The sequence below is a fragment of the Podarcis vaucheri genome (genome assembly GCF_965113315.1).
Source record: "Podarcis vaucheri genome assembly, chromosome: 13".
Classification (NCBI taxonomy): domain Eukaryota; kingdom Metazoa; phylum Chordata; class Lepidosauria; order Squamata; family Lacertidae; genus Podarcis; species Podarcis vaucheri.
The window spans coordinates 29,498,846-29,519,345 of NC_138751.1; the positions used below are offsets into that span (position 1 = coordinate 29,498,846).

The 20,500-nt window shown below is 47.0% G+C and overlaps 1 protein-coding gene across 9 annotated transcripts in view; it reads left to right on the top strand.

The window, feature by feature from the left end:
- GRB7 (growth factor receptor bound protein 7) overlaps positions 1-20,500 on the top strand; it is a 76,912-nt gene that overhangs the window by 37,356 nt on the left and 19,056 nt on the right. For 5 of the 9 annotated variants that reach the window (XM_082197265.1, XM_082197264.1, XM_082197259.1 and 2 more), the window contains 2 exons: positions 14,762-14,982; positions 16,855-16,980. In XM_082197265.1, the coding sequence (XP_082053391.1) occupies positions 14,770-14,982; positions 16,855-16,980 (339 nt within the window). In that variant the 5' untranslated portion in view covers positions 14,762-14,769. Of the gene's footprint in view, positions 1-7,157; positions 7,228-11,740; positions 11,854-14,761; positions 14,983-16,832; positions 16,981-20,500 lie in introns of those variants that run through there. The other 4 variants (XM_082197260.1, XM_082197262.1, XM_082197263.1 and 1 more) reach the window with 3 other exon arrangements.

A 20,500-nucleotide genomic window follows, 5' to 3' on the forward strand; every position in this document is an offset into this window, starting at 1 on the left:
AACATCTGGGGACCCACAGGTTGAGAAACACTGATCTAGAGGAAAACCACATTGGCTATCCCTGCCCATGGTATGTTGCTCATCCACTTTCAGCTTAGAAGGAGTGTTGATAGTAACTCACTTACCTTTGGGTTCATGCCAGAGGAGACTGGTGTGTATTTTCCCGCTCTTCCTTACCACACAGAGTTTGAGAAATCACTAGTGTGTGTTGTAGAAACAGGACAAGGAAGTAAACAGAGCTGATAACCAAAGTAGGTTGGCTCCACAAGCGAGTGTCTTTAATGCAGATTCAACACCAAGAGAAACACCAGGGTTGAAAGCAAAGGGGAAGCCCCATTTAGCCCAGCTTCCTACTCAAATTCTAGACAATCTCCCCCCTAACATACTGTCATTTGAACTTGATTTATAACGACAATTAATTGCCAGCTCGTGTCTGGTTCCAATTCAAGGTGCTAACAGTGTTTAAAGCCCTCAATGGGAGGCCCCAAATATCTGCTTCCCTACAGAGCCTCTCATAGAGCCAGTTTTTAATCTCTGGTGATGCTACAATTTGAAGGACCCCCCAGGTGGGGCTCATCAACCTGGGAAGGTAGACCATCTAGGAGAAGGAAAACCTCCGCTGCCTTGTGGGAGAAGTAAAGGCTAAGAAGTAAGCCCTACACAAATCCACTCTGTATTTGTGTCCCCAAGACGGTTGGATGGCGCCTCGTAGGCCTCCTTCCGGCAACTCCTGCAGGATTTGCTCTTCTTTCCTTTGGAGCACATTAGTGAGGCTGAGAGGGGTCTCTTGTCGTCTGGGCAGCCCAGGACCTCCGTATCCAGTGCCCAGGCTTGTGCCAGGGGAGTTCACTTCGGTGCTGCTAATGCAGCGGTTTGACTTCAGCCCTGGAGGTGCACTCTGTTGTCTCTCAAGACAGATAAGTGCGCAGCATGGGGCTGTTTAAGAACCCTTTGCAAGCAGTCCCTTCGGAAACTGGAGGTGTAAGGAGCAGCATGCGACTGTTCGCTATAGGTCTTCCACCAGCCCCATGCTTCTTTTTGAACCTCACGTTTTTGGAGGTTCAAAGAGCAGTGCTGGGAGGAAGTCATTCCCCTTGAATGGAGAGCACTTTCCCTTCCTTGTGCAATACGTGCTCAAGCAAAGAAACGAGAAGAAGCTCACTATAAGCTCCCAATTGCTCCATCGAGGCCCTGTCCTTACCCACCCCACTACCGACATTGGGTATGACCCCAGGCATAGGGCAGGTGGGTGTGGCTTCCCCAAAATGTCCTCATGGGCTAAATGAGGAGGCCTGGTGGGCCAAGCTTGGTCTGCAAGCCTAAGGTTCCCTGTCCCTGATATACCCAGTGAGCGCTGCTCTAATCCTCCGAGGTAGATTAGGCTGAAGGACAATGACTGGCCCAAGATTGCCCCGTGAGCTTCACAGCTGAGTGGGGCTTTGAATGCAGGTCTTTCCTCATCTTACACTCTAAGCATTACTACACATAGGCATGAGGACTGAAACCTTTTGCCATTCAGACAGTGGCAATTGGGAGGGAATCAATGAAATGAGTGTCTGGACTGCAACGGTAAGGGAGAGAGATCTCCCAGTGCCTCTTTTAGCATTCGGGCTTCGGGAGTGGAAGATTAAAAAGCCCTTTGTGCAACAGTAAATCAGCAGATTGCTCTTCAGTCTTTGCCTGGTTCAGAATTCATCTCTGTTAGAATTAGCTCGTAGAACCAGCCACGGGAAATTGTGGACCACGTGTCCCAAATCAGATCCTCAGCCTCAAAGAGGAGGGTTTCATGCCCCCTTGTTTAGCTCTGCGCCCGTCTCCGGAGAGTGGAGGTGCCTTGCTGGCCTCAGTCCCTCAGCTCCCCACCTGGCCTTATCTCTGCTCCCTCTCAGCGGGGGTTTGTTTTGTTAACACAAAACTGAGAGCTCTTGAACTTCTCTGCCTCATAAACCAGGGCAGGGAGCCAGTGTGGGAATTTGCTAACCTACAGCAACAAAACCGCTCTCTGACTTGGCTCCTCTCCTGCTCACACCTACTTATGTGGGCCGAATGAATTGAGCAAATGTATGCAAAAGGGCACGGCCCACGTGGATTTCCTTGATGCGAAAGGAAGATTTTGGAGGTATAGGAAGGCTCTGGAGGGAGAAACAGGTAATGATTTGAAGTAGAAGGCGCCCTCAGAATGTATGTTGAGGCCTTTGGCAAAACACTGGGGTGGCACGGGGTTGGGAAACAGAACCTTGGTCCGGGTGCCAACTTGGGATAGGGAAAGAGTTTGGTGCCTCTTCTCTCCCTTGCGTTCAGTCACACACACACTCCTTCCCATTGGCTTTTCCAGCTTACAAAACGCATGCAAGGCTATGTTGATAGGCTTCACATAGATTGTGTGGTTTGGTCCAGAGATCTCTGGGAATGGGGTGAAGAAGGGCCACTCCAGCAACTCGCACTAAGTAAATGTAAGAAGGAGTTCCTCCTCCGCAATCCAAAATAGGAACAATGCTATAGCAGCCACAGGTCCCAGAAAATCAGGACTTTTCCTGGGTAAATTGGAACAATCGGAGTAAACGGTGGTGGAGGTGGAGTCCCTGTTCCCCCAGCTTTTCCACTCCTGGCCAGCCAGCCCCCACCCCCAGCTGCTTATGTTATGACCTTGAGATTGCTCAGAAACTTGCTTGACCATGGAAAAAAGCCTCCCGAAGGGCGCCGAGCCAGAGACAAAAAGCCAAACAAATTTGTTTGCATCGCTCACCAGGCTCGCTCCCACTCCAGGGACAGGGGCTGGGCATCTAAGGGCCTTGTCAATCCGAGCTCTTTCCTTCGTAGCTCAGTTAATGCTCTTGTCGCCTTGTATAATTGACCACCTAAGGCAAAAGGGTGGGAGAAGATTGCCCTTAAGGAGGGGGTGTCCATCCCCAAGTGGCACGGAACTCGTTGGAAGGGACGGGAGCAAATTGAAGGATGTCAGTATTTAGTGTTGACATTGTTGTTCTGTTTTTGTGTGGAACTCCCAGTGACTCACCCCCCTGAAGCCTCCTAATGCCGAAGATGACAGGTTCTCGGTGCAACGTAGAAAGCATAAACACAAGTGGGAAAGGGTCCACTGTTGTGTGCCTGACGCCACAGGGCAGATCATAGCCGCACTGGGTTCATTAGGCTGCACTTGTAGCATATGAGTGATGGGTGACAGGTTGGTTAGCTGTATTGCTTTGGGATGGTGCAGCATAGAAGGGGGTGAAAATATCCAAGTTAGGCCTTAACTGGCATGAGCTCTAGCTGTAGATAGAGAGATACCAGCCAAAACTTTTGCTAGAGAAATGTGAGACATAACAGGTTCTTGGCGTCCATTGGTCTGAGCTGGTGCTATCTGTTGGGAGTGCCTTACCTTCACACACACAGCTGTGTTATACTGAGCCAGACCTTTGGTCCATCTAGCCTAATACTGTGTACTTGAGTGACATAAGCTCTTCAAGCTCCCAGTCTTGCTGCCTGAAAAGTGGCTGGGGCAACCCAGACAGACAGATGGAGTGCAAATAATAAAATTATGATTGTTATTATTTTAACTGAAGATGCTCAGAATTCGACCTGGGACCTTCTGCACATAAAGTATGTGCTCTCTGGCTCTTCTCTTACACATCTGCTTGGGCCTTTAGACAATGCGTAGCCCATGTGGTTCCCATCTAGACGTTGCTGGACTATGACCCCCCATCAGCTCTGATTGTTGGCAATGCTGACTATAGTAAGGTGACGACCAGATTTTTTTCAAAGAATCTGGGGACACTTTTTTTTTTTTGAAAAGAGAAAAATAGTTATTAAAAAATTATTAAAAAGAAAAGAAGAAGTAATATCTTCTCTTCTGTGGTCTCCTCTGTCACACGGCTTTCTTCTGGGCCCTGGCCTGCTCTCTTGCAGTGCTCACTGCCATGGAGTAGGTTCTGGTCAGGCCTGGGTTCAGCCACATGTCCTTATCCTCCCGGTGCGCTCCTACCTCTCCTCCTCAGCGGTGGCGGCAGCAGCACAACAAGGTCGGGGCTCCCCTATTTTTTCCCCTTTCTCTTTCTCTCTCTTCCTTCTCCTTCTCCTTCTCCTCTCCTCCTTCTCCCTTCATCGGCTCCGGGGTTTTTCCTAGCCCTGGAGCACCACTGGGCAGTCAGTCGGGTGGCCAGGCGCTCTCGCTCCCAGCTTGATTTGGGTCATTGGGGGTGTCAGCCGTTCCCCCAGTTGATGCATCGGGCATCCCCAGTTCGCCCTTGGCAGTGGCAGTGGCAGTCTCAGCAGCCCGGAGCCAGCCTGGTAGCACAGTTGGCTCTGGCTGGCTTCAGGAGCTGCTCGCTGCTGTGGCGCCCGCCATTTTGCCTTGCCGGAAGTCCCCATATGATGTGTCTTGTGCCGTTGAACAAATCATGCAACATTCATTCCCTACTAATAAATCTACAGCACTTAAAATAGAAATCTGGGGACATTAAATGAAATCCGGGGACATTCTGGGAACAGATTTTGTCTGGGGACAGATCTGAGGACTGTCCACAGGAAACAGGGACGTCTGGCAACCATAGGCTATGGCTGATAGGAGTTGTAGTTCAGCAGTACCTTGAGGGCACCACATTGGCCATATCTCCATTAGACAGAGCTCTGCTTTGAGTACGGCAGCTTTCAGGGCCCTTTGGACTCTGAAGTTCTCTACCTGGGAGTTATTTCTGGAGATGGCTTGACAAGATGGATTGCTTGTGATCTCCAGGAAAGGGACAGGCACCTTTTTCGTGGTAGGTGATGTGTGGAGAAGGCACCTGGCCAACATTGCTGTCCTCAGATTTTGGCCTGTTGTCGGCATCTGTCTGTCTCTGGAGTGCAACATGTTTTGTTGCAGCCAGGGCAGATGAAGTTGTCCGGTTGTGCTGCTGCAGATGCACCATGGCATTTCGTCTCTCTGCGCTCCTCCCAGTGGTCATTTCTCCTCTGGTCACTGCTGGGGATACACAACTTGACTGCCTGTCTTCAGGCACTGCAGTCATCTGCAATGAATTCCCACTTGGTGGGCCCAGTGTTGCCAGTCTTCACGTCATGTTTGCCGACATCTTTGTAGCACAGAGTTGGTCTGCCACCAGGCCTGGTGTCTGAAGCCAGCTCCCCGTAGAGCACGTCCTTGGGGATCCTGCCATCTTCCCCTCTGTGGCCTGAATCGTTGGTTTCTCCCCAGCCCTATTTTCAATGCTGTTGAAGTTTTCATATTTTGTTTCATGGATTTGATTGTAAACTACTTGGAATGCTTATTTGGGCCAGAATAGCTTTGCAAGAAAAGACATGATAAAAAAGGGGAGTATCTATGCACCATGGACCCCTCGCTCTGAGCTACTGCAGTGTGGAAGAGAGATTCCAGTGTAGGTGAGGTCCCTGTGGTTTGAGCTGACACAATAAGGCCACAAGATTCCAGGCTAGCTGGCAACTGTGTTAAGTTGGCGTAACACGAAGGGAATGAACACACCAGGTAAGCCTGTGTATTGGGCTCCATGACCTGGGATGCCCTTTCTCACTCTATAATACTGAATTTTGCTCTGAACTTCTGCAACAGGGGAGAAAGAGGCCTGAGATCTTGGGCTGGGCAGTTGAGCTCACATCAGCTGACCTGAGAAAGAAACATCCAGACTGGTGGCGGTCCCTGTTTTGTGTAATGGGAGAAGGAAGTTTGAGCTAGCCGTTTGCACTCTGCTTGTGTGAGAAGGTGCAGAAAGGTGGTGGGAAGGGTAACCATTTTAATCTGATTAAAATTACAAGCGCAGTGCCAGTGCCAGTTGGTAGTTTTGTCAAATGCTGTTTACTTATTTTATTTTTTTTAATTGCTATGTTTTTGGTTATAGCAGGCCAGCCTCGTACTGCAATTTCCTCCTCTGCTTGCCAGCAGCTATCCCCACCTCCCTCCATTCCTCTTCCCTCCCTCCCTACACCTCTCCAGCTTTTGCAGATGCTGCCTCCTGGCACCCAAAATGAGCCATCCTCCCTTACTTACAGTGTCCCAGATACCAAGCAGATGAGGTGTTTACAAGGGAGGGGCTATTTGAGCATCCTGCCTAGGAGATCTTGATGCAGAACTGGTTTGACCGGAAGCAAGGAGGCGTATGGGCCCTGGGGTGTGTTGACCATGTGTTTGGTGGTGAGCTGGGGGTGGGAGGGAATTTATGTGTTGCGCATTCATTTCACCTGCTGTTTGGGTTTCATCACCTTCTATGTTTTCGGATCCAGGACCTGCCTTTAATCTCAAAACCGCCTTTCTTTCTTTCCTCCCTCTCCCTCAATGTTTCTTCTCTTTCTCTCGCATTCTGCGGTGGGCTCTCCCTTCTCTGTGAGCGAATACATCCATCTGACTAGAAACAGGGAAATTGCTTGGGAGAAAACTAGCAAAATGTAAACGTCTTGAGTTGCAAGATTGGATGCGGCAACCTACTTATGGATAGCTATTAGTTTAAGAAGCTGCTATTCGACATAATGTTCATAAGAACATTACGTTTCCTTCTTATTTTTTAAAAAAGCAGTGGTCTAGCAGCCAGACTCCAGCCCCTGCAGCTGGCCCACTGAGCACATTATATATGTTGGCAGTAGCCTAGTGAACTTTCAGAAGCTGTGCGGGACTTGTGGAAGCAATGAGCTGTGGCTTCAATGAACTGTACAGCTGCTAAATCAGTCCAAATTCTGCAGAAAACAGAGTTTTCGTGACTTCTTGAGGCTTTGAATGACCTTGACCCAGAATTTGGAACAACTAGGCAGGTCTGATTTGACTCAGATCCTGCCTCAGACCCACACCTCAGACATGTTGTTGTGCACCAAAGCCTTTTGCCCGTCAGGGGTCAGAAGTTCACTGGGAAGGAAAACAGCAAAGTGAAAAATCCTGCCTTGTGAGTCTGACATCCCCAAGTCCTTTAATCTTTTCGGATGTCACAGTCTTACTTCTGAATAATGATTTGCCTTCATCATTCTCCACAGCTTGGGCGATGCTGTTCCTGGCCACTCTTAATAGCACGTTCTGTTTTATATAAAGCTCTTCCGGCAGGCAATGCATTCATTATTTCACTCTGTCCCATTCATAGGTAGGACAGTGGAATCTTCACTGTCAGTTTGCAGATGGGAAACTAGGTCACCAGGTAGGAGCATTCGGAGGCCTCCAGACAGACTGGCAATTTGAACTAATGGTCCCTGGCTTTCAGGGCACTTCATTGAAACCACACTCGCTGAGGACAGCTGGTAAGCTTTGAGTTCCTGAGTGCCTGGCAAGCCCTAAATGGGGAAGCATTTGTCTGTCATGAGTTCAGATCATCACTGCTCAACCTGCCATTTCCCCACTCATTTCTATAAACTGAGTACCAGCACAGTCAGAGATGAGTTTATATGCAGATTTGGTGTCCGTTCAGCACATAGTGTGCGATTTAACAACTCACTTCCATTAAAGGAATTTTGGGCCAGCAGTCACACACCCATCCATGCCCGTCTCTTATCGTTACTGTAAGAATCAATTGGATTACCTGCGGGTGTGAATCAGCCCTTAAAGATTATTCATGAACAGGAGTCTTCATATCTGCTATCAAATATTTTTTTCAGAGGAGACCTTGCACACAACCGAGAATCGTCATGTGATAGGTGTACATGTGTGAATTCTGCCCTCTTGCTTTACTTCTATGTGATTGAGCAGCACCTTTAAAAGCCCTTTGATCAGCTGTTAATGGGCATCGGCACCCCATGAATTAATCTCCCAGCAGTATCTGGGCATTTCCAAATGAAGTTTACCTGTTCCCTTCTCAATCATTTTCTCCATCAGACTTAGCAACCTGGCATTGCCAGTGGCTCCTGGGGCACGTTTGGGAGTGAGACTTGGCTGTGCCCATGTTTTTCTCCAAGTAGGGTGAATAGCAGCTTTGGGAAGGAAAGACAACTTCCAATAAATGACCTGGGGAGGAAGAGTGGACACCCCCTTTTTCAGCATTGCTGCACTGAGCCAATTTGTTCCTCCTCCTCTTCCCCAAGCTTCTTTTAAATCTTTGTAAAAAAAAAGTCTGGGATTTTGAGCACAGATCTGCCACATCATGTGTAGCTTGGCACTTTTTTACAAAAGAGCAGAGAAATTCGTGGAGGTTCATTAATCAACTGGAATTCACTGTGATTCACTCGATGCGAGGGGTGGGGTAGGAAAGGCTATGGCTCCCTCCCTATTTACCTGAATGTCAGCTGTTGGAAATGGGACCCAAGGGCCTATCCAGACCCCTCTTTTGTTTCTTTCACTTGTTGAGAGAATTATTGATCATTTCAGTAGCGTTTTGCTAGATGCGGGTAAGTGCTTTCCAGTCCAGGCAAGTGAACTTGAGCAAGCTTCTCTTGCTGTGGTTGGTCAAAGGCATGTGGTTCAAGAACAGGCAGGTGCTGTTTGCCTCAGAGACATGGCACCTTTTTTTCTACCCTGCCTGCAGCCTACACAAACCTCCAAGGGGGGAAAGGACCCAAGGAGTCTGGGGAGGAAAGAAGCGGAGGTGTATGAGAGGACTCAAACGTGCTTGAGCCAGTAGAAAGGGGTGGGGTGGCAGATCTGAGTCACCAGCCCACATTCTGACTCACCGCTTTGTTTTGATGGAGGGAAGCATGCAGGAGGCAAAAGGGCTGGTTGGTGCCAGGTGATCGCCGGTAAACGAAACATGTATTTGGTTTTTAGACGCGTGTTTCTTTCTTCAACATTCGCTGGTGTTGACAGAAGCAGAACTCCTCTTTATAAAAGGCACAGGTGTGCGATTTTTTTGATAAGCCGGATCAAACCGGGCGTTGTGAGTTGGTGATTCATCCCTGACTGGTCTAGTCCCGCTACAGTGGAACACAAGGCGATCTTGGCGCCTGTATGAAAAAATAATAATGGTGGTGGTGGTGATGATGATAATAATAACCACCACCACCTCCCGGAAGAAAACAAGTGCCAGGAATTGAGATGGTGATGTTGCTTTCCTACAGACATCCTGACTGGAAGCAAGCTTGCCTGTAAAGCCGAAACAAATATCCCCTGAGCAGCTATTTATTGCTTCAGCGCTCTGACTTATGCACAGGCACATTTCCAGGTGCAAGAGTATAATTTTGCAGAGCAAGGTTTAGGCCCAGCGTGCCTTAGAAGCCTCCCACTCCCTTGTGTCCCATTGCCACCTCTCAGATCTGCCAAAGGTGCCCTTTTAAAGATACCATATATGTGCCAGCAGGGCATGAAGAGAACCAGCGGCTTCCCCACCGCCCTCACTCGGTCTCCCTCTGCAGATTCATCAAAGTCCAAATTTGCTAACCTTTTTGAAAGCCTTGTAAAGTCAGCCTTACTTAGTTTGGCTTTTGAGGCTCAGGATTAAGTAAATCAGGAAAGAACCTGGTGTGGAGGGAGGGGGAGAGTCATTGACTTGATTGTAAACTTATACTGTTTTTCAGGTTCTTTAAAAAAAAAATCCCAACCTGTCAGGATGTGGCATGCTATAACGATGACTATTTAGTGTATTTACATTTTGGCAGGCGCTGAGAGGTCTTGAACCTCTGTCTCTCCTTCCCCAGCTGTAGACATCAGTCTGGTGAGAATTACATTGCCCAGAATCTTCTTAGTTCACAAATCCTGTGAATCATGAATCTTTTTGCACCTCCTACAGAGGCATTTGGGCATTATTAACACATCTCCAGCTTTCTCATTAACTTCCTGCAATGTGCTCTGGTGTTAAATAAACCACACCAAAGTATAAAAACTGCTTTGAGCCCCCCCCCCCCTTACAATTAATCGGCATATAAATTTTATGAAATAAATAAAATAAATATTGTGTGGCGATCCACCTAAAGTTTCTGCATAATGTAATGGGAGACTGTAATGTCCTGCTTTTTAAATGTATTTTTTAATTAATTTTCAGATATAGCAGCATACAGAGTCAGAAAGATGATAATATAAACCCCACAAACAGGATGCAATGTCAGTGTCCTATTTCTGAGAGGCTCGATGCCTGATTGTCCTATTTTCAGGATCATGTTTCTTCGATGTGATCCCATTAAGCCTTTCCAGCAAGTTGTGTTTATAAAGTGCAACAGCCAATTAATACAGTGGTACCTCGGGAAGGACCACTTCAGTTTGCAGGCTGGAATGGGGGTGGACCTCCCATGATTAAATGGTCCTCCATGCCCTCTTGCATGTAAGAAAACAGCACATTGGGAAGAACGCCCGGCTAGAGCCCCTTTCCTCCGACATGCACATTTTCTCAGTGAAAGGAGTTTTGTTGTGTGGTGGAGCATTCAGTTGTGCGAGCTTCCCCCTCCTACAGTCTGAAGTGGTACAGTCCAGTCAGGCCTGTCACCTCGGAGTGAACTAGGAGGTGAGACAGAGGGGCCACACAGTCTTGTCAGGAAAACTATTTGTGAGGAGGAGGGTATTTTTGCCGAGCACCATCCTGACGGAAGAGCGGAGGCATTGCTTGGGTATTGGCATCCACTGTACGGCGGTGCTTCCGAGTATGGGGATCTCACCTCAACGGAGGGCCGATGTGTGTTTCAAGGAACCTCTCTTGGTTTCGTTTGGAAGAGGGCCAGAAATCTCTCTGGACTCTGGAAACTCTTACCATGGATAGGGTTGCCGTATTCCAAATTTCCCTGGACATTTCAGCTATTTCCACCCGGACACAGTTTCTTCCATATTCCAGCTATGTCCAGGAAATTCCAGATGTATGGCACACACCTGACGTCATGTGTGGAGAAGTGTTGCTCCCCACAAAATGGCCTGGCATGGCATATGGGGAGGCCTGGTGGGCCGAGTTTTGCCTGAGGGTTGGAGGCGCCATCTTTGTAATGGGCAGAGGAGACTACAGAGTCTCCATCTTTCGCCAGGTTGCTTGTCTGTCTTTTAAGAGACAGGCTTGTAATAGACACTTTCCTGTTCACATACTGTAGGAATTGTGCCAATTTTTATCCCAATTGTGGTTATGGTTGTTGTTGTTTGAAAACCCTTTTTGGGCAGTTGAAGTAAGACATATGGCTGCTTAAATATATATATATATTATCTAGTAGTTTTCATGGACTTAATTGTGATCCTCTTGGAATCTCATAATTCTGCAAGCATTCTATGCAAACACTGGATTTAGGAGCAGGCGGAAAATTTAGTGCCTTCTTTTGGTTAATTGTGTTTCTCATCCTTCCTGTTGCAATGATAAGTCCAAAATTGTAGGGGTAGCACGTGATGAAATCTCAAACCCAGGGTATTTCTGATCACCGGGGAGTAAGGTTTCAATTCCCTGCATACCCCCCTTTTTTACACCCCCATGAATATCAAAAGTAATTTTAAATTAATCAACTTTTTCTGTTTTGCTCACTGTTCGTATTTTTTACAGGTCATATAATTTTAGCTGTTCTTTGTGAGACGCTAGCACTTCTTCCCACGCCACCTAAACTGCGTTGTGACCTTTGGCTTCATTGATGCTCTGACCTGGGAAGGAACCCTGAGTCACTTTGCCCAGTTCTGATAAGGAAATGGCAGGTGAAGCAGCAGGTGGCTAAATGAGGGAAGGAGGGGTAGGAGGAACCATAGCACTGGAATTTTATTATTATTATTGCTGCTGCTGAGCATTTGAAAATCCATCTCTTGTCTGAATCACGTAAGAAACTGGTGACAAGGTGAAAATTTGGCCATGAACCTGGTGCTACAATTGCCACCTGTCTGTGTGAGTCTCTTGCAGGGAAGGAACCAACCTACAGAGTCTTGTGGCACATGAAAGGCTGGCAGATTTATTGCAACAAGATCTTTGGCAGTAGCTAGGCTGGTTGAGATGCCGCAAAAATGATTTGCCTCACATGAAGTCTAATGCAGATTGGGCAAAAGCTTCCAAGGTTAGCTGTACCTGCACTCAGCGATATTTCTAGGCTTTGCTGACCCAGTGTGACCACATCTCATTTCAATCAATTGATTGACATGCTTGTATGATATCCATTTTCAGTGTATTTTTATTTATTTATAATCCTAATTTGTTTGATAATTCCCAATTCCTGTGTACTGTATAGTGCTTCCTGCTCATAGCAGTGTTTCGATTAATCTCTTGGATAAATTGATTTAAAATCATTTGATTGACTGAAGAGGTGCAGCAGCTATGCAAAACTGAAGTTGTTAGGTGCTATGTTAGAAATTAGTTGGAAGGCAATCGTCGGCCTTATTGCTGAGCAGTGATTTGAACCTAGATCTCCCATCTCTGAGGAGAGCAGGCGTAGTGCTTGTGCTGGGGTCAGTGGGAATTGGGAGTTTGTGCTGGGGTCAGTGGGAATTGGGAGTCCATTGGTAACCTGGGAGTCCAGGTTACCCATCCCCACTCTTAAACCTTCTGGTCCCTTTGTAGCAGCTGCTCTCCTGCTCAAAAGCAGTCATGCCAAAGTCAGGTAGAAAAGACAGGTTCCCCCTGGCTTGAGGCACTTACCATCTGCCTGCAATTATGAGGAGTGGCATTATAGAATTGTAGAGTTGGAAGGGATCCTGAGGATCATCTAGTCCAACCCTCTGCAGTGCAGGAATATGCAACTGCCCCACGCAGGGACTGAACCTGCAACCTTGGCATTATCAACACCACACTCTAACCAATGCAGGCTGTCTCCATTTACACCTTGAGAGCCTCGTGGTACAATAAGGCTAAACACTGGGCTTTGTTTTCCCTTCCAGACTATGAGTGGGCTCAGTGCCTGGAAAAGAGAAAGAAAATGTTCCATGCTAATGTCTGCCAAGGCTATCTACCTTTTCACTTTAAAGACCCAGTAGCTGTTTGACATGGTCAACTAGGCAGGGCTGACCAGCCTGCTGAGGAGCTCTGAGGAAGCTGGACCAAAACTTCAGAGCTAAGGCAGCATGCGGTCTTTGTGTTGAGTCTTAACTTGGCTTGTGGTTAACCATCTAAATGAACTGGGGATTCAACAAGTGAAATTCGGATCCTCATCTCCATTGGTGTTTGAGTCATCTGTGCAATCAACTCTCGGGTGTTCTGTATGTGCTCCACCACTTGATCAAGGGAGTCCAGTATCCGGAAGATGAGCTTGCTCTGTGAAATTAGAAGGCAGAAAGCAAGGCAGGCAACCAGACTACTGACTAATTGCAATCTTGGTCAAACGGTTGGGTGGTTAACCTAGTGCACTGCTCAATTTCCTGTGCTGCTGCAAAGCTGCCAGAGTAAGTCTAGGGCTGGTAAATTCCCCTAGAGGCTTGCCAAAGTCTTTGCCTGTGCATTTTCCCATAAACATAGATCAATACCACCTTGGCTGGGCTGGCCTTTAATGTGTGGTGCTAAGCAGGCTAGGGGTACATCTTTAATTGTAGTATTTTCAAACAAGTTTTGTTGTGTCTAAAATCCCAAATTATGCAATTTAACAAGTGGACATTTGCATAATCCGACACTGGCAGAAATTTGGCCTGGTGGGTAAGTCTGCCCTATTGTATTTTTTTAAAAAAAATTATTTGTTTTACAAATACAAAATATATATGAACACAAACTGTAAAAACAAATCTGCATAAAGAGATTCTCGAAATCTTGAGACTTCCCCCCCTTCCCCTCCATGGGGTCCTATTTTAAACATCTAAAACTGCATATTCATCCATACTCCAATTTTTATATCAAACCGTATCATCCATAATAATTTTTATGCTACAAATCCTGCTTTTGTTTCCATCTGCTTACAGTCGTCTCCTAAATAACTTATAAAATTTTCCCATTCTTCTGTAAAAAAATTATCCTCTTGGTTTCTGAGTTTTCCAGTCAGTTTTGCCATCTCAGCATAATCCATCAGCTTGGTTTGCTATTCTTCTCTGGTAGGGACTTTATCTTCTTTCCAATTCTGAGCTAATGGCATCCAGGCAGCCGTTGTTCCATACATGAATCGTCTTTTCTGCCCCTTTGGTATATCGGTACCTGTAATTCCTAATAAAAATGTTTCTGGTTTCCCCTATTGTAAATTTTACTCAGGAGATGGGGAACAACAAGGACATGCTCAGGTTGGAACCCCTTGAGGCAGCATCTGAGGTCTCTGTGCCTCTGAATGGCCCATCACTCACCAGTTCTCTCTACTACTTGCTGCTCCTTTCACTCACTCACCATCGCATCTGTCGCCATTACCACTCACTCATACACTAACATTGATGCTGAGGGGCCCCTCCTGCTTGCTCACCTGCCCACTTCCTCTGTGCAGTGGCTCTGCTGAGTCCCCACCACTGCCCTGAAGGAGAGGGCAGGAGACTGAGCAAGGAGCAGCAAACAGTTTCTGTTGTTCCTCCTCGCCAGGCATACTTGCTTGCCCACCAGCTCCTAAAGTGAGTGGGCTGGTGGCAGCAACAATGGGGAATTACTCCTGTCACAAGGAGGAGTAATGGTCATCTATCGTCAGGGACCACCATGTCTGAAGCCCCACCCCACCCCACCCAAACACACACACACATACACATACACTGCCTGAATTTCTAATTTCGTTCCTTTGAATAAATTTGGAGGCCCGGCAATGTGTCGTTTCAAACAGTGCACTTTCACATCTCCTTTCAAGTACATATAACCATAAATACAAGAGGTCCAGGGTAACACCTGTGGAAAAACTGGTTCAGACTTAAGCTCTGCAAATTGTTTTGGTTTAGCTCCGCCTAGGGATCTTGTCAAATTTGGATGTTTTGCTGGCTCTTGATTTCACCTAACATGGAAAGACGGATAGGCAAAAAATGAAACAAATCAAAGGGATATTTAGCCAAGTCATGGGGGTCTCCTTTCCTTTGCTACAGATAATGACATGGACCTGGGAACTCTCCAAAACAACATCAACAGCACTTTGGACAACGTTTACGAGGATGGCCTGGAATCGGACCACAGTAGGCCCCTTTCAAACAGCAACCCTCTCTGCAATGGAGAACAGGCCAGTCTTCTGACCGGAGGCGATGTTGTCAAGCGCTCTCAGCCTCTGCTCATCCAAGCCAATAGGTATGTGGAGATGGAGCCAGGAATTGTGGGAAACTCCAACCGTCGCCCCCAATGATTATTTTGTGTTTAAAAATGAGAAGTAATTCTGAGCTGATTTCTTTTTATCTCTTGACATGCGCAGAGTGCATGGCTCAATCTGAGCTAACGCTCAGCCCTGGAACAAGACAAATACAGGTGTGAGGGTCTCTGGGCATGAACTGAGTTGATTTCCCTATTACTGAGGAGTCATAGTCCGCCTATCTGGGTGTAGGAGACACAAGTTTCCTTGAAACCTGGCCTTCCTCTTTTAAGAAACTGACTGTGCTCTGAGGCACAGTTCCCACCTCAGTCAGGAGCAGGGAAAGAAGTCGTGCAGATAACAAGCCTGCCGTTTTCTTTGCAAAGCAAGACTACAAAACAAGAAGATGGATTACTGATTTCATTCACGGTGAAATTCATTAGTTGTGTGTGATCACAGTGGAAGCGGGGGATCACTGCTTCCAGACAAAGTGTGAGCTTCCTCCTGTGATATGATAGGAAAGAGGGGCTTGAATAGGCTCGCAGTGGACAAGCAGCTTAATAGGATGAATCTAGGTCAGACATTCTGTCCCAGAAATTTGAAGCCCTGAGCAAAATCCAGAGTCAGTTTAGTGGCTTCTCCTCGGGGGAAGCATTGAGAAATTCTGAGAGAAGCCAAGAAGGTTTTGATAAGAATTAAACTTATATGTATGTATGTGTGGGGTGTGTGTGTGTGTGTGTGTGTGTGTGTGTGTATGGGGGGTGGGCAGGATTGAAAATAGGAACATTCTCTTATCCACAGTCTGAAGGTACCCAGCATCATTTCATCTCTGAAGCTGGAAGCTGGGCTTAACTAGTTCTTGGAAGCAAGACCACTTGGGATCACACAAAAGCTACTCTGAGCAGCTTCTCTAAGATGGCTGTTCGGCCGGTGCGAGAACTGGATGCTGAGATGGGCATTACTCTGATTCAGCAGCCTCTCCTTCTGTGCCTCCCAAGCCTTGTCTCACAGAGGATACCTCCACAGCACTGTTGACATGCAGTCTTTCATGCTCCATCACGGCTGTGCACACATAAAAAGTCTGGCGTGCTGTGCCAGACAGATTTCGGACTAACTGCCTGTATGTGGTATGCACTGGCAGGAAAAGGCAACGTGCATTGGAGTTAATCATTAGCTTCCTTCCCTGCTCGCAGGGCCAGTGCCATGGTGAGATGGAGCACTGCAAGATTGCTGAGTTGAGTGACTTTTCTGAGGCTGGCTCGGGCCCTTTGCCCAGCAAATGCAGTGCTTAGTGCCAGAGGCTGGTGCGGGTGGGGACTGAATCTGACACACTGAATTGAAATATCCACCTGTATCTTTGGCTGCGGGTTGGGAACGTGTTAAAAAGGTGCAAAAAAATGGGGAAGTGAGTGCACAGTTCAGCTTCATGAGAACGTTAGCTTTCTTGTTTAAAAAGCAGGTTTCTAAGAATATGTAGAATGCCTTATGAAATCTCAGAAACATGGCTGAATAAGATCTCAAGTGATTGTGGGCAAGGGGAGAAATAGCTCATTATCCGATGGGCTAATGCAGCCCATTATCCTTCCCCATATTCAGCAGAACCAGAATATAATTTGTGCAAAATAAAGAGCAGTCATGCAAATTTGGTGGATTTGTTTTAGTTTATTCAGGATTTGGATTGCCTAGATGCTGAATTTGAATATCTGTAGATCTCTAGCCCTGGCCCTAGATCTCTAAAGTACATAAGGGTTTCAGGCTTTCTCATGAACAAATAGGCTCTACTCACTAACCCAGAAATCCCACTCTTTCCCCTTTATGAAGATACGGCACTTCAGGCCTGCATGATAATCCTTCTGATGTGCTTCTTTTTCCTTTAGAAAGCTGAAAGAGGAGGAGGAGCAGCAGCGTGCCTTATCTTTGCCCTCCATCCCAAACCCTTTCCCAGAACTCTGCAGCCCCTCCAACTCACCCATCCTCAGCAACTCCTCCTTGGGACCAGGCTCACCGCGAGAAGGAGGCTCTCATGTAAGTGTGCCTATTTACCTTTCAGGATGGAGGGCGATCAGAACAGGGCTTCATTTTGAAACAGGGTTTGCTAAGGCATGGTACTAGAAACTTTCTCTTTTGGTGGTGGTGGGGCGCTTGCACAGCCAGCTAGCTACATGTGAAATCAGTGAGAGGGCCCCTGAGGATGTGCAGAGGATGTTTTCCTTTCCACAGTGAGACTGCAGACATCTTAGAGGAAGGGCAGGGGCTTGTGGTTTTACAGAGGCTGTGCAAGGTTTGCCCAGAGATATGTTGTGCCCCCATCTCCTCCCCACCATAGTGTTCCTTTCAATACACAGACTTGAGTACAAAAACAGTACAAAACCCAACCTAAAAATGAAGAGAGTTAATGGTGACTGAAAGAGTTGAAGAACCCGTTGCCATTGTCTCCTGCTCCAGTCCATTAGGTAGGGCTCAGCCAGGCAAGGTTAACTACTTGCACCCCATCCCACAAAATCGCTAACTTCAGTTTTCCAAAAACACATGTTTTATAGAAAAACAAACAAACTGTACATAACTCGAAACTGGCAAAGTGGTTTCGAATTGCAAGAATCAGCAATACAACAATCTTTGATTATCTTTCTCAAATGCAAAAGTAAATGTTTTCACACACAAATCGTTTTGAACCATCTGTATAAAGCTGTGCCCCTCAAAGGTCGGTACTGTGCCGCTCCAAGGTCTGTGCCCTTGGCAGCTGCCTAAGTTGGCCTAATGATAACTCTGACCCTGAACTGTGCTGGAAAACATTCAATAGGGTATAAGAGTTGTTGTTGTCACTCCCCCACTCACCCCATTTCCTCAATTGCACCCCCTTCCCTTCATTTCCATTTATTGCAAGCCTAGGCTGTGTGTATGTAGGTGCCTCCCTCTCGGCCTTGTTGTTGTGGTTCAAAGGAAAGGAAAGCAATACATTCGGCACCAGCTTGGCTGTAGGAGTTGCCAGGATGAGGCGTACAAGACACCATCCAGCCACCTTAGGGACTCCAGATTTGTGTAGCCTTTTCTTCTCCCGAATATATCCCACAAGGCCGTGGGTACTGATTTTTCCTCTCCGGAGAAAAGGAGTCTCAATGGAGGAAACACAACCTTTCCTTCCCATTCTTAACACAACCAGATTCTGTGGTTGGGGCAGCCAAATTAATTCTTGCTTTGGGTAGCAGTCCTGTGCGAGCTGGCCTTGCATTAGACTTTTCAGCCTCTTCTAAGAGCTGAGAATCAAACACTTGTCTGGTGTGATCTGCTGCTTCCCCCCAAACTACGGACAAGAAGAGCCAGAAAGTAAGAGTTAGAAATGAGGACTTGTGAGCTAACCGGGCACGATGGGGCAAGGCTGGTTCCCATGGGGACTGTTGCCAAGGTTTCAGGTTTTGTTTGGCTAGCCTCTGGGCCTCCGCTAGGAGCCTGTAATTATGGGACAGGAGGTCTCCAGCTGCCTGGGAAGTTTTTCAATCCACCTGATGCCTCTTGCAGTTTATATCAAAGGCCAACACAGGTGCTTTTCACCTTCACCCAACAGTGGGAAAACATGGATGTTCATTTTTGTGCACAGTATACAAAGGAGCTGATAGGAGACTAGAGAGCAAGACAAATGGGCAAACTGCTTCAGTGTTATCTCACAGCTTACCTGTGCTTGATGCATTTTCTTTAAAAATAATCAATTTGTGTATTTATGCGATTTAATATCCTGCCCTCCAGCTCAAACCTGGGCTCTTACAATGGCTCATGATAAAGAACAACAAAAGAATAATAATAAAACCATGAAATTTCAGTAGAGCAAGAGAAGGCTTAAAAGAGCAGCAGCAAAAGCAGACATCAATAGAAGATAATACCCACTTTCTTCAGACCGAACCCCATTGTACTAGGGTGAGAGAGCCAGGATGGTGTAGCAATTAGTGCATTGGGCTAGGACCTGCGAGTCTAGGGTTCAAATCCACACTCAGCTCACTGGGTAACTTTGGGCCCTTCACGTTCTCTCAATCTAACCTATTTTACACAGTTGTTGTGAGGATAAAATTGGGCAGGACCAAATTAATAACTTTTAAAAAGTTATTAACTTCCTGTTGGATGAATTGCGAAAGGCACAAAGGACCTTTGCAACCTTGCCATCTTCAGAGGAGCCATAAGAGAGTGATTACCAGCCTTTTCTCTGAAGAGCTCTCGTCCATCCTTCTATTTGGAGGCTCTCAGAATCTTTGCCAGTTTCCAGATTTACTGGCAGCCCAGCCTGAGATTACCGTTAAAGTGGAGATTGACAACAAACACTCCCTTGCCTTTCATCTGAAGACGGGGTGCCTACTGTTCGTGGTGGGGCCTCCTAATCCTTCCCCTGGGATCCCAGCCAGGGCACTGGTCAGGGAGCGGGAGAGCATAGGTGTTTAAAGACCAATTACTTTCCCACAGTCTTCCCGAAGCAGGTCCGTTTTCCCTCTCCGTCATCTCAAAATGGCGTGCGTCAAGATACGAAGAGCTGCCATAAGATTTAACACTCTGTAATTTTTTTAAAAAGAGGTGCCCAGATGCATAGTGAACAAGCAACTTTCCAAAATACATAGTACATTTCAAACCCAGTCACTCTTGTCTCATCTCAGCCTGTGGAAATCCCTCCAGAACATTGAAGCAGCATAGCTTGGGCCAGCATAGATGGTAAATTAATCCAAAATCCATCTTAGCTCCTCTTTTCCCATGTTCCTCCTGTGCATGATTGATGGCTTTCAGTTGCATGTTTCCATTCCAATGTAGCAGCCAGGTCAGTCTGGCCTTGGGTTATCTCCTTTTTCTGGAAAGAAAGCAACTGACCCTCGGGGACGTGCTGCCCTAACAGATGATAGGTCCTATTAGAAGTGTCTGGGTTGCGGAGTCCTTCCTTAAATGGAGCCCTTGGCCCACGCACTCGCATTGTTAGCATGCCGGCATAGCGACTTCAACCCGGCCACAAATCCCTCTTGCGCTAGCCACTGCGTCATGAGCAAGGTCCTGCTGCATGGGTGATGCTTACTCATGTTGGCTGAACCTTTAAGTCAGGCACTCACAAATGTTATTTGTCTATTGGGGAGGTGGGGGCATGAAGGTAGCACACGCACTCTCCTCCAGTAGCCTCTCCCAATCTCCAAAATATCAGGATGGCTGCAGCTATTGTCACAGCAATGCATGAGCCCCGATAGATGGGAAGAGGACCTGTATTGATTGAAAAAAAGTAAGTCCTTTTCATGGCCCGGGGAGGCTGGTTGAAACAAGGAAGAAAAGAGCCAAGTGGTGACTTGTAAACCCTTCTGCTCTGGCTTAGGTCAGGGGCAGGGGACCTTTTTCAGCTCAAGGGCTTAGGGAATGTGGCCTTGCGAGAGCCCCAAGAGTGAGATAAAGAGGCTTAGGGGGCTGCTTTTGGTCCCTAAGCCCATATCCCTCAATCGTCCCGCCACAACATCCTGGAATTGCAGAAGCCATTCCTGCCTCTGATTGCATCCCGGAATCTCCCATTTTGGCAGGCCTGAGTGTTAGCAAT